Genomic DNA, 13,609 nt, shown 5'->3' on the forward strand with positions numbered 1-13,609 from the left:
CCTGCAGGGCTGTATCTATGTGCCGTGCCTCCTTCAGGCCTCACCCTGCTGCACTGCAGGCTCCTCCATGGCTGCACGCGGAGATCTGCCCTGTGCAGTGCCCATGGGCTGCAGAGGAATAGATTTACACAGATCCCAACAGTCAGCCTTTTTCTTCCTCTAATTCTAAGAAGCATGTTAGGTCTGTGGACCTAAAAAGAGATCTTTTAGCCTCCAGCGCTGAAATCTGAAACTATTTGAAAAGAAGACGAGGGAAACGCATTATCAAAAACGTTTTTATTTAAATTTCAGAAATCATCATCCGAATCCTTATCCTCAGTTTTCTGCAGTGGCCGCTTAACACCAATGATTAAATCAATATTGAGAAGCTCTGTAACACAATGAAGAACTGACGTTACCAGCTGGTATTTGCAATAAACTGACTCCAAGCCTTTCTCATTCACAGGCAGGGGCTGATTCTTCCTGAGTGCTTCTGTGGTTTCAAGATAAAACTTGGTAAAGCCATTCCGCTCCGTTCCGTATAAGGCCTTTGGAATACTTAACAAAGCATCAGCAACTACATTAGATATGACAGTAACCGCTGACTGCTGAACCTGCTTTGCATAATGCTGAATATAATAATGTAACAGGATTTCAAAGTAACCTCCTACCGGCAGAACCGATCCCGCTTCTAGGATGGAGCTGGGACAACTCTGTGTAACACCATAGCCAGCCTTCTCTGGGCCTTTACCGACACCTAGGTGCTCACACAGGGTAGCAGTGCTGGCTACAGCAGTGCAGTAATTCCTGTGACTGCACACTGCCTGTTGCCTTCGGTGGCTCTCGTTCATCCCATCTGGACACTCACACAGCGCGGGCAGTTTGTGTGTCCCTGCTGAGTCAGCCCCATCAGTGCAGACGCTCAGCTCCTTGCTGTGTGGGCCAGGAGCTGAGGCTGGTGGTGTACCATCAGGACGTTCGCTTTCCTGCAAAGCAAGATCTGAACTTTGTGCTGCCGTTTCACCCCTGCAGGCTCCCAGCTGATGCTCAGAAACCTGACTGCTGCCACAAGCAATACTTTCTGTTACCACCCGCGTCTCAGTAGCTGGAGAATACCCGCTCCCAACACCTGAGGCACTGTTCTGGCTCTCACCCTCAGCTCCACACTCCTGATCCACGGCTCTGAAGAGCTGCAGCAGCATGGTGAAGGCCCCGTGCAGAGTGGCAGCGTGCTGCTCATTAATGGCATCCACGGGAGCGCACAGAACCAGGCAGTGGGGCTGGAAGGCGCCCGCACTGCTGAAGCCAATGTGTACGTACCGCTGGGAGCCCAGCAGCAGGGGCTGGCAGAAGGTTACCACTGCGGCCTCTGCGATCTCCCCCTGTACGCTATCACCGGCAGGGTCATAGGGCGAGATTCCTGCGATCTCAGAGATGAGGGCCACTTCTTCCGATGACAAACACTCCACCACGGACACACCGTGTAATTTCGCGTAGAAGATAACTTCCTCGTGCTGCTTCACGCCGGACAGCAGCAGCCTCACGCCGCCGCTCCGCAGGTGCTCCATCACAGCCTCGGTTCTCCCGCCGCACCAGCGCAGCGCGGCCCGGTGCTGCCGCTCGGAGCGCACCGCGCACTCCACGCCGGGGCCCGTGAGCACGGGCCGCAGGCAGCGGGTAACCAGCACGGCGCGCAGCCGGCCGCCGGCCGGGCAGTAGGCGGCGAAGTCCCTGCGGAGCAGGACGCCGGGCAGGACCCTGGAGCGGGCGAGGGGCAGCCCGGCGGCAGCGGCGTGTAGCTGCGCGAAGCGGCCGCAGAGAAGGCGCAGCGCGGGCGGGCGGCGGGCCCCGCAGCGGGCGCACAGCTCGCAGCCCAGCAGCGTCACGGCACGCCGCTCGCCCGGCCCCAGCCGGCCCCGCAGGTAGGCCTCCAGGAGCGCCTCCAGCGCCGCCGCCTCCAGCTCCTCCCCCGGCCCGCCCGCGGGGAAGGCGCTGCGGAGGTGCGGCCGCAGGCCCCGCGCCACGGCGCGCTCCAGCACTCGCCGCTCGAAGGCCGGCAGCGCCCGCGCCGCCCGCCGCGGGGAGCCCTCCCGCATCGCGCCCAGCACGGCGGCCAGCAGCAGCACGAACGTCTTGGCGCCGTCCCCCGTCGCGCTTTGGTGGCGGCAGGCGCAGGCCGCCATCACCCTGCGGGCACACGGGGCGTTAGGCGCTGCCCCGCCCGGCCCCCCACTTCAGCCCGGCCCTCCCGCCGCCGTACCTGGCCGTGGGCGGCTGCAGGCCGAGCGCCTCCAGCAGGCGTCGCCCGTCCCGCGTCAGCAGGGCCCGCCCGTCGGGTCGCACCAGCAGCGCCCGCCCGCCCCGCGGCCCCAGCGCTCCGCGCACCGCGCCCGCCAGCGCGGCCGCCTCCTGCTGCAGCCCGGGCCGCGACGCCATGGCAACCGCCCGCTGAGGGGAGCGCGGCGCACGCGCGGGGCGGCGGCGTGAGGCGAGGCCGCGTGGTGAGAGCCCGCCTCACTGCCCGCCCCTCACGGCCCCCTCCCCGAAGAAACGCTGTCAAGGCGGGCTCTGGGGGTGTAGTTTACATTTTATTTGTAACCGGAGGGTCGGACGCAGCAGGGGAGCTAGTTTCAAACACGCAAGCCTTCACGAAAGGTCGGGTGTTACATATGGCACAAACTTGACAAACTGTCTGGGAACAGCGAGAAACCTCTCGGGAAGGCACTGTTTACAAAGCTTCAATCCGCTCAGTTTTCAGCGATGGGGAGGGTACCCTTAAAAACCAATACAACTTACAGATGTACAGAACCCCCGTTACCCGTTATTTACACGTACAGTGGTGAAGTAACAGCCTCATAAGAAAACACACTACACATCCAACCCGGCCTGCTCCATAAACACCAGTCTGGCAAAAAAAAAATACAAAAATAAAAGAATAAAGGAAATCCCAAAGGCACAGGCGGGCGGCAAACAAAGAGGAAAGGAAGAGAAACCACCATTATCGCATTTGGAAGGAAGACCTATAAGACAATTTCTCGACAAGGTTAAACTGGCGGGGAAAGCAGGCTTTGCCCTCAGGAAGCAATGCCTTGTCTTTAAATGACATCCACCTGTGAAATGCACGACATCACCTGCTGCTGAAACGGCGCCCTGTGACAGCTCACATTTGCTCTTTTAGCCTAGGTCATGGGCACCTAGCTAGGCAGTCTGTACCTAATGGCAAGTTAAAGGCTTAGAGTGCGTTTGAAAACAAAACAATAAAACCACATGGCAACAATTTCTGACGGTATTTCCTGTACAAGAAAAAAAACAACCACCCCCTCGAGATCTTTAAATCAAATGTGAAAACAAGTGCTGTTTAATCATAAAAACTGGGAAGCTACAGCCCTCACACATCTGCAAGCTGTACACTCTGTTCTGTAACTCGTGCAGAGCTCAGCATTAGGTACTTCATATTCAAGATCAGCCACACGGTGTGGGTAAGCAGACAATCGTGATGTGCCACGGAAGAGCCCTCAACACCAGGCCCATGGGCTGCTGTACTGCATGCGTCAGGCAGGAAATGCTGCCATCTTGTTCACACGGGGGAACGTCATCCAGCAAAACGCTGGACTCTGATGCACTTTCTAGAATTTAAGAAATCCAATCGTTCTGTCAAGCAGAAGTCTGCAGTTTACTTTCTTAAAGTTTCATCATATATACTTTACTCTCCTGAACCTCAACTAAAACCACTTTTACAACAGAAGTAACCTCTACAAATAAGCTGAAAAGGAACGTAAGCATAGGCATTTTGTCTCACTGTTCAAATCTGCTTTGTCTTGAGCTGAGCCTGAATTTCAGATATGGAACACCGGTTTAGCCTGATGTTGCCCAACACTGTGCCATCAGCCAGCTAGCTGGGTCAAATCCATGAACAGTGCATGTAAAAATACATCCAGTCTGTGTTAGTGACTGATCTTAAACAGAAGGATTAAAATAAAAGAGCAGAAGGACATTTCCATTTACAAGGCAGATAAAAAGCTTGTCACTGTCAGTCAAGAGTTTCAGCACCACAAATTTAGCAGATCTGTTTTAGGGGATTAAAGTTATGGCTCAAATTCTGATTTTATTTTTACCTCACTCATTTCCTTTTATATTACTCCCACACGCAGAGTATGCTTAGGAACCTGCAATGGATCGTTAAGACAGATGAAGCTTTGACATTTGAACACTGTAACGAATGGCCCAATTCCATGCCGAGTAGATTAAATTAACACTATAGTATTCTGCTTTTCTTATGTCATTTTATATATGGCAAACAGCTTCAGTTTCTGTTGGAGCCTTAACTTAGGGACACAAAACTTAACAGTAAGGAACCTTCTATATTCACAAATTCCACCTCATCAGTTGGAGAGTCCACATTCCAAAAACTGACTCCAGAACAAGGTATGCTAGTACAAAGCTGTAAGAAACAAGCTGAAGTGACTGCTTAAGCAATGAACTTTCACATAGCTGAGGTTCAAAGAAGGGGTAAGATGAAAGAGAAAGTGAGGTGCTGTGAAGATGTCAGCCATGGGAACAAATGAGCTCGACTAACTTTAAGTAAATAGAATTTTCACCAAATGCTGGACAAGACTGATGCAGAACAGAATGTGAGATCACTTGGAGAGTTATTGAGGCTGCCCAAGGCCATGGCAGCTCCAAACTTTCCATTTGATTTCTGAGAGGATCCACTGCAAACAAACTTGGCTGTACTTTGTGTTGTGTCTCCAACCTTCCCGCTGTCTTATCTGGGTTGCTGAAAGTAGCTTTACAATACTACGGCTACTTTTTGACTTGACAGATATACATGGAAAGGTTTGACTGCCGGGAGGTATGCACCAGATAAACACATTTTTAGCTGAAATTCTGTTCTTCCAACAAAATGTTACAAGCCCTGGCTTTAACTTGAAATTTAAAGTTCCCATAAATTGGTATGGCTGCAGATAATGAATAGGTGCACTGAGTATTCAGTTAGGTAGTATACATATATATATGTATATATATACTGTGAATGTAACAAACAGTGTTTCACTATCATTTGTTCTTATTTTTGTTTTGTTAGCCATCCCACCATTTCTGAAGCCACTTCCCTTGTAAACACACATTGTCATTTGCCAGAGACCTGCTGACAGTGGCCAAATTCTGTTCCACACAGCCTCTCCTTTGGGAACCTCAACTCATGCTATATACTAAGCGTAACTTTTCATCTTCACATTCTGTTTCTGAAATAAGAAAGAGTCCCGGCATCGGCAGTCTGCCTTCTTACTGAGATGCAGCCATACTCCAATATAAATTCAGGACTGTCAAATTTATCAAGACTTAAAAAACAAACCCTAAAACCTCAGTATTTGCAGTTCATGAGTGTGAGTGTACAAAGACAGGACCTCCCCAGGTGCTGCGCTATTAAAAACGTGCTCTGTACAGTAGATGCAGGAATGTTTTTGTGTAGAACCTCAAGTTTTAAAACTATAAAATAAAATTTAAAAACAAAAATTGGCTTATAAGCCACTGTAGTAATTCAGGACAAAAACTGTCACACTTCCAAATCAAGGACATAAAATTGCAGAATTCCCAGAGACTTCAGCTTTGTACTTGCCAGTTCCTAACAGTCGTGACCTTTGTATAATAATGTATTCATTTGACCTTAAATAAAAATTCACATCCAAACACCCAACACCATTTACAAAAAAAAAAAAAAAAAAAAAAATGTTGGTAAGCCTGGCTACTTTAAAAGGTACTTTGTTACAAAAAAGGTAAGTTTACATGTAACAAAGTCTGCTTGTTTATTACACTACCAAAACAGGAATCAGGTCCAACTACAGCGCCTGATCTCTGTACTTTGAATTTATCTATTCTGTGGTGAAGATTCATCAGTACAGCATGTGACGCAATATAAAACACAAGGCTGATGCTGTATGTCTGAGACAGAGGCACACACCAGGAGCAAGAGTGTACTGGCACTTACACGATTCTCACTTCAACTGGGTAGACAGGAGGATGATTCTGAACCATGGACTCTGAGGCAAAAAGTTCTGCAAGTTGTTGCTACAAGGCTCTTTTAGATAATATTGCATCATTTAAAGTCCAACTTAAAATATGGTCCCCAGTAAGAGTTTGATCATTCCAGTTCAGAAAGGCCCTTGTTCACACTTCCTATTTGAACAAGAAATTGATGATAAGCTGTAGCAGAACCAGGAGTAAAATGAAGATATAGTGCTTCAGCTGCAAAAACTGGTTGTCCACAGGTGGGGAATTAGAAGTGACTCGATTTCGTAGAGCCATTATGTCCCTGTAAGACACAGAATAATATCGTGTAAATCACTATCCAGACAATCTGGCATCTCTAGTTTGCTGGGGCTCCCCACAGAACACAAACTTTGAGGAAAATTATGTAATATTGATAAGTAATGAACACTTAGAAGAAGGACAGCTGAACTAGTTTTCCCAGTTCTTCAAAGACATCATGGCATTAAAAGGAGAAAGATACACACCAGCCCCCAAAACAGCTGGGCAACCAGTATTCTCTTAATCGTTTTAAATCGTGTTATATTTAGTACTACCTCTTGATGTCTTCTTGTGTTTCCTTTATGGATTCAATGGCACTCTGCAATTCACCAAGGTCTGCTCCCTTTTTCCTTATTCTTGTATTATGCTTCGTGAGTTGAGCTAGAAAAATAGAGAAGATGGGTGTAATTCACAGAAGGAAGTCCTTAATCCAAAATGGAACAAAGTGGAAATGACAAGCTTGCAAAAACAAGGAGGGAGTTTTCTAAGTGAGTTTCTATAGAAAACTAAAGTTTTATTACAACGTTACTGTAGCACAGAAGGGAAGCAAGTTAAGCTTCAGGAATACCTTAAAACTCTGAAGGTATTGTTTAATTTTTGCAGACAGTCTCAACAACAAAAATCTGTCTCTACATACTTAATAGAGACACCAGAATATGCTTCATACTGAAGTGCTATCTAAAACATGTCTTACTTTGTAATGCAAACACCATGAAATAATAATAATACGTGTGACTGAAGAACTTAAGTAAATTTCTTATGTTTGAATGTAAATATATCTTCTCCTACCTTCACTTCCAGAGGAATCCTGATTATCAGGCTCAGGGGATGAGAAACCACACTCCCCTTTTTTCTGTCCGGTTGGTTTTCGCTTGATTTTTGGAACAGTAACCTACAATTGAAAAACATATGGATTACTTCCACAGAACCAGAACTGTAGCAAAGCAGCACGTTCTGTGGTATCTGACAGAATTCCAAATCAAGGTTTTTTTACACAGAAGCAACCCAAAGTTTGTGCATCTTTCCATTTAAGGGAGAACTGTGCTAAGCTGTTGAATTCAAGTTTGCATTATGGTACATCCTTAGTCACTTAAGTTGTCTCTACCACCCAGGATGCATCACAGAAGTGAAAGACTATGGGCTGGGTAATCTACATTTTCACAGGGTACCAACCGTATTCTTTAACCCTCCCCACGCTTTGAGGACCTTCATACATATAACACAACAGATGTGAGCCCCGGCGCTTGCTGCACCTACTGACAGAACTAGAACATACCATTGGTGTCCGATGCCGAACTTTTGTTTGGATTGTGCCATCTTTTTCAAACTGAATCATATCATTCAAAGGGTCCCATGGCCTGGTACTAGACAAAACGAATACAAATTATTAATATCACAGAGTTTAAATAATATTTGTTTGCTCAGAAACTATTCTGTATGTACAGGCTAACAATCTTTCTCCCTGTGTAGAAGTCAGACACTGGCAAAGTGATCCAAATGTCCACGTATAGCCTGAAGAGCCACGAGATCCCGTTGCCTCAAAGCTACTTTCATTCCAAATTGGCTAATGGTAACCTGCAATGGTTTCAAGAGGCAGCAATGAGCAACGTACAGTTCATTCATTCAGGTTTTTAAGAGTGCTTTTCCAAATACAAGCTGATATAAAATGAAAAATATCAAGCAAAAGACGTAGCTCGTTAGAGAATGACAAGTTGCCAAAGGTAAAGACAGACATTCCCACCAAGCACAGCCTTTCCATGACAGAAACCGCAAGTGAGCTGTGTGAAGATAATTTATTATACGCAGCTTTAATGAATGCAGATTACCCATGGATTTTCTTTCATTTCTTCTTGTATGTCTTCTTTAAAACATTTGCAACTGTTTCAGATGTTATGAACGTACACCTGCATTTACATCTTAGTTTAACGCGGTTTGAATTAAATGCTGTCTAAGGTAACTGGATAAGAACAAGGCACCCCTCTCCCAAAGGTCTCTCAAAACTGCCATCCAGGTGTCTAATTTAGATACCTTAACAAATGCTGCAGTTCACTGAACGCATTTTTCACAATAAACATAAAATACTTTGCTCTTCATGCAGACCAGGAAGTGAGCTGGCTTCACATTCATAAAAGGAATCAGAAATTCCTTCCAATGACAACTGACAACACAGACTGCTTTCTAACACACAGTAGCGCTTCTGTGGCACATACTTGAATTGTACAACTTCAAAGACACAGAAAATACACACACTGCATTGCAAAGTGCCATGCCTGAGAAGGCTCTGGAATAAAGTACAAATCTGTGGAGGCACATAACCAAAAATAGGAAAAAAAATAAATAAAACACAGAAAAATAAGTGCTTGAAACATAGTTTCCTACTTTAGTAATCCCTGCCTTTTCAAAATTACATATAGTCACCTGCTAAAGGGAAAACCAATACAGCTAAATAATTCCACATTTTTGTTAAAACACATGAATTGTAGCATCAAGTAGCATTGCAAATTTCACGAGTCTGGACTCAGCTAATTCAGTTTTTCTGCTCCTGAAAGCACAGCAAGAGGCTCAGAGACACCATCACGTATTCAACTAGCAGTTTTATTAGAAGCATTGCAGCACTCACTCAGCGTATCTGTAGTGCCATTCTCCCGTGACTGAATCCTGATCGAACAGCTTGCACGTCCACTCTTCACCCTTAAGTTTCCTCTCTTTGGCACTCTTTCTCTGAGCTTCCTCCAGAACATATTTCTCTTGAGTAGCTTCTGTTTGGTCTTTGTTATTTATTGCTTTAGTCACTTGTTGCCAAAGCCTGACAAACAAACAATATCAAAAGTAACAATCTGGTTACAAAAATAATTGAAAACATTTCTCTAATTATAGGCTTCGTGGAGGTCGTAAGGCTTCTAAGTAGTGAGCCTGCATTTAACAGTACCCCCTTCCTGCTTTACAGGTCAATATCAGCAAACACAGGAAGTAACAAAACCATCAGCTACTGGCCAATGGCATGATTTGGAGAAGATAATGAGTTCTATTTTGCCAGAATAATCACATGTGCTTCTAAAGGGCACTTACTTCTCAGACTCAAAGTCATCTTGCTCTTCAAACTTCACAGTGTATCTAGGTAATCTCCGCTGCTTGATATCAGATGTTGGGTTCCAGAACGTCTCTGAAACATCAGTCTTCTTGTCCCTAATAGTAACTTCACTGTCCTGTAACATACATAATTTAGTAATCCTAACTGTAATAATCTCACATAGTGCAAAAAATAATGCAAACTGAAGGAATAATTACTATTTTTGTGAAAAAAATATTTCAGATTCACAGTCAAGAATAATTATATGCGCTAATTTCAAAATGCAATTTCTGCATTCTATGCTGGTTCTAACTCAGAATAGAGAGGAAATGGGACCGTCGCTGTCAAACAGCGGTGCCAGTGTCATCTCATCAGAACTACAACAAATTTAAGTGTTTCATGCTGGTGTCAGAACAATTCCTCAAAGTATTATTAGAACATTTTACAAAGCTAGAAGTGTTCTCATCAGGAACGACTCAAACATACTCAACAGTAACAGTAAGTTGACTCTAAAGTCATTCTTGAGGACTGTTCAACTACAAAAAGGCACTTCATTGAAAGAGGAATTTACTCAACTCCTGTTTTTTATGAGTCTTTTTTGTAACTAAGTGCTATTTTCACCTGTTTTAACTCAGAATCTACTCAAATACTCACTACTTACCCAGTGGCCCTCCAAAATAGCCAGAACTTCTTTGCCAAGCTTAATTTTTCCTGATATTTGATTAACACTGTCATTGTTACCTAAAAATGGCTGCAAAATAAAAAGAAATGCTTCCATATTTATTTTAATAACAAAATATATCTGCACATATGTTGAGTGTTATGAAATAAAATGCATTTATGAAATCTGATGTAAACAACCTGAATGCTTTCAATATTACAACTTCTGCCTAATAGTGCCACAAATAAATTGTTCTCTGTGTTTTCTCAAAAGCTTTGCTGATCAAAATTATTAGGATTGGCTAAGAAACCTGAAAAGGTGAAATGATGTAAAAACATGATGATATGCAAGTGATATGATGATATCTTGAAGGAAAGTAAGTAAGCCGTAAGTTTTGGTCAAGACTTTTGGACTCAGAAGAAAACATTAAATAAAAAAAGGAATTATATTGTTCTCTGTTTCTATTTTTTTTCTAATCACCAATTGCTAGATTGTATCTACAGTATGATCTGATAGTATACACATTTTAATATTGTAGTGCCCATTCTCATGACAACTCAGCATTTACTAACCTTTAGTTTGAATTCAATTGTTGCACTGTAGCCAGTTTTTTCACAGGTGATGTTGACTGTTCCCCCAAGCTCTAAGGTCATTGTGCCATAAAGAATTCCTGCAAGAAAGAAGAGCCAACATGAGAATTTATAACTGGACAAGACAAAAAAACCTAAACTCTTTTGGCTCAATTCCTGGGGTAAACACATCTGTGCCAGAGAACAAAAAGAAAGCAATAGCTCTGCTTATTTTCCCTTTAGATGACCTTTCCTAACTATGAGCGTGATCTTTCTGCCCAATAAGATAACACAAACAGAAACAAAAACATCCAAATGAATTACTTAAGCAAGAAATATGATCTATCAATAGGAAAACACCTTCACTCAAACAGATACAGTGAAGACCAATCATACAACCAATACACAACAACACTGATCACCTCTCCAAAGATTTTTGGAAGCAAAAAGGTTGACAATTTGTAATGCATTTCCCACAATCACAGTCTTTCCCCTGCAATCCAGCATTTGAAACACTGAGTGTATTTTACACATAATGAATGCCTGTGGAAATATGTTTTCCAGCATGCACATTTTCCCTCCCTGCATATTCTTCCATCTTTCTCTCTCTGTATCAGTATCACTAGTCATTCTAGTTCTTCTTCCTGCTTGTTTTGTATGCATGTATGCATGTTAGGTACTTATTACTCATTAAGCATTATTTCTGTCATCAAAGTCATATGAAAAGTAACATAAAATCTAACAATATTAAAAATATCCAAAAAAAAAAAAAAGGAAAGAAGAGCCTACCAAACTCACATCAAGTTACATAATTCTGCTAACTCATCTGTCATGCATGTATAAGAAAGTCTTACAGTTGCTGACTGTAAGGGTTCTGAAATAGAATTATGGCAGAAAATATGGAGGCAAAAATCCCAGCAATGCTGCAATGTATTTTGTACAACTACCAGCCTTTCAGAAAGGAACTACTGACTAGTTTCCCTAAAGAAAAAAAGTCATGATTTACACCCAAACTACATGAGGTGTAGAGACTACATTTTTATATTTCCAATAGGAAAATGCTGGAGAAGCTCCGAAGTATTCTCCAGAAAAGAAAGCATCTCAAACAACAAACTGCCATCATGTAGTGATAGATAGCTATATAAACACTTCTAATACTTATGAAAAAAAATCTTTTGCTGTGCCAAAGCCAGATGATTGCTTAAATAATACTTCTTATCCTAGTACAGTATACAGAAGCCTAGAACCACCAGTGCTGCCTGTGTTCAGAAAAATTTACTCAGGTGTCAAGCTTAAATTCAACAACAGTATATTTAGAATAATGAACTCTACCTTTACAGTGAGCATATGGCATAGTCATTACGTAATCTTCTCCTCTGTTTAGGAATGTCAGCCGTCCTTCTCCATCTAGTATGGCAGATAATGAATTCCCTGAAATTCAAACCCAGAGAAACACACTTCACACCCTGCAAGACAACAGTCAACATTTCCTAATAACCAAGAAACAGAACTGAGATGATCATATTTGGCATTGAAACCTATCTTGCCTAGTGAAGCCACTATCATAGCATCTCCAAACTATCACAGCATCTCCAAACAAAAATTGAAGTGGACTGTAAAAGAGAAATTAAAATCTGAAGACCAGTAGTAAAAACTTTGTAAGGCAAGTATAATACAATGATCCAAAACCCTGATTTCTCTAAAAGCCTTTTTTCATCATCAAAACACAGCCCACTTGTGCTGATTTTACACTCCTCAATAAAAGCATAGCCAAAAAAAAAAAGACAAAAACAAAAAAACAACCCTCCGAGCTCCCAAAACATTACTTACCATAGAATTTTGATTTGGCCAGAATGCTACCACTAAGGCAAAAACCGTCCTTGCGGTTGCTAACATAGAAGGCAGATATTGGGGGATGATGGGATACCTATTGAAAAAACACGCAACGTAATATAACCCTTGATCTACTAAAGACAGAATGCAAAATTCATGTTACACAGAATAGAATACAATTAATATATGAGATGATAGAATCACAGAATATCCCATGTTAGAAGGAACCCACAGGGGTCTAGTCCAGCTCCTGGCTCCACACAGGATCACCCAACATTCAAACTGTACGTCTGACAGCCTTGTCCAAATGCAACCTTAATCTTCAGAGATAAAGATCAAGCAAACATTTTCACTGAATTGCAAGAGCTAAGAAAACTGGCATCTGCCTTTTACTGGAGGAAGACGGAACAAAAATGCTAGAACCACCTTTGTCTTTCTAAGAACTGTACTTAGGAGAGTTCTTAGGATACTACACACACATACAAATACATTTTCTAGCACTCCCATATTGTTTATCTAGCACACACACAAAAATTTAGCACATTTATTTTTCTTAAAAATGTTCATGCTGGTTATGGCAGCTACCTGTTCTGCAATGTAAAAAGTCTTGCTGTTTGTCCTCGGGTGAATCCACATGCAGCGGAAAGTCTCACCAAGTATAGGATTGTACGGCTTTTTTAGTCCCTGAATAGAAACAAAACAGACAGTAACCATACAGTGCATGTAAGGAACTCACAGAATATTCTATCAGTCTGTCACTGAAAGATAGAGAAAGGAGGAAAAAAGGCAAGCAAGCATAATGCATATGCTAAAGCACACTGCCTCCATTTCATCATTTGAATATTATGCTCAAGAAGCAGTAAGTAGTGTCATCTTTAAATACTATTTCCCATTAAGCTGTTTATAAAGAATATTGAGTTTAAAGCTAATTCAAGTAGAGGAAATTTTACTCCTCCAAATACAGAATGCTATCACTGAAGAACGGTAAGCAAAGATATTGCTCAACTTTGTGTAAAAATGTTTAATTACATTTCTACTTCAAGGGGAAAAAGCAGTTGTGCATAGTCTACTTTAAGCATAGCTAGAGACCAAAAACATCTATGATAAGTTTATGTAAATAATGAAAACTTAACCTTGCTTTAGAAAAACCTGCATAACAACATGATTAAACAAAAACTCCAGCACATTCCT

The 13,609-nt window shown here is 42.8% G+C and overlaps 2 protein-coding genes across 22 annotated transcripts in view; both read right to left on the bottom strand.

Annotated features, from left to right (window-relative positions):
* Nucleotides 1-261: 261 nt before the first annotated feature.
* On the bottom strand, nucleotides 262-2,866 carry BBS10 (Bardet-Biedl syndrome 10). Of its 2 annotated transcripts, XM_046912676.1 has the most exons (3): nucleotides 2,240-2,866; nucleotides 848-2,166; nucleotides 262-736 (listed from the first exon to the last, which is right to left on the bottom strand). In XM_046912676.1, exons 1-3 carry the CDS (start codon nucleotides 2,413-2,415, stop codon nucleotides 288-290), a joined length of 1,944 nt encoding a protein of 647 aa, XP_046768632.1. In that variant the 5' UTR covers nucleotides 2,416-2,866; the 3' UTR covers nucleotides 262-287. The 2 variants fall into 2 exon arrangements, with proteins under 2 accessions (XP_046768632.1, XP_015138702.2); XM_015283216.4 differs by having other exon boundaries at nucleotides 262-2,166.
* The window catches only part of OSBPL8 (oxysterol binding protein like 8), an 82,438-nt gene continuing 71,375 nt past the window's right edge, over nucleotides 2,547-13,609 (bottom strand). For all 20 annotated transcript variants that reach the window (XM_040651240.2, XM_015283179.4, XM_015283163.4 and 17 more), the window contains 11 exons: nucleotides 13,004-13,102; nucleotides 12,416-12,512; nucleotides 11,918-12,016; nucleotides 10,589-10,686; nucleotides 10,017-10,106; nucleotides 9,355-9,491; nucleotides 8,906-9,091; nucleotides 7,562-7,649; nucleotides 7,075-7,177; nucleotides 6,561-6,666; nucleotides 2,547-6,289 (listed from right to left, as the gene is read on the bottom strand). In XM_040651240.2, the coding sequence (XP_040507174.1) occupies nucleotides 6,154-6,289; nucleotides 6,561-6,666; nucleotides 7,075-7,177; nucleotides 7,562-7,649; nucleotides 8,906-9,091; nucleotides 9,355-9,491; nucleotides 10,017-10,106; nucleotides 10,589-10,686; nucleotides 11,918-12,016; nucleotides 12,416-12,512; nucleotides 13,004-13,102 (1,239 nt within the window). In that variant the 3' untranslated portion in view covers nucleotides 2,547-6,153. The remainder of the gene's footprint in view (nucleotides 6,290-6,560; nucleotides 6,667-7,074; nucleotides 7,178-7,561; nucleotides 7,650-8,905; nucleotides 9,092-9,354; nucleotides 9,492-10,016; nucleotides 10,107-10,588; nucleotides 10,687-11,917; nucleotides 12,017-12,415; nucleotides 12,513-13,003; nucleotides 13,103-13,609) is intronic.

The sequence above is a fragment of the Gallus gallus genome, chromosome 1, assembly GCF_016699485.2.
Source record: "Gallus gallus isolate bGalGal1 chromosome 1, bGalGal1.mat.broiler.GRCg7b, whole genome shotgun sequence".
NCBI lineage: Eukaryota > Metazoa > Chordata > Aves > Galliformes > Phasianidae > Gallus > Gallus gallus.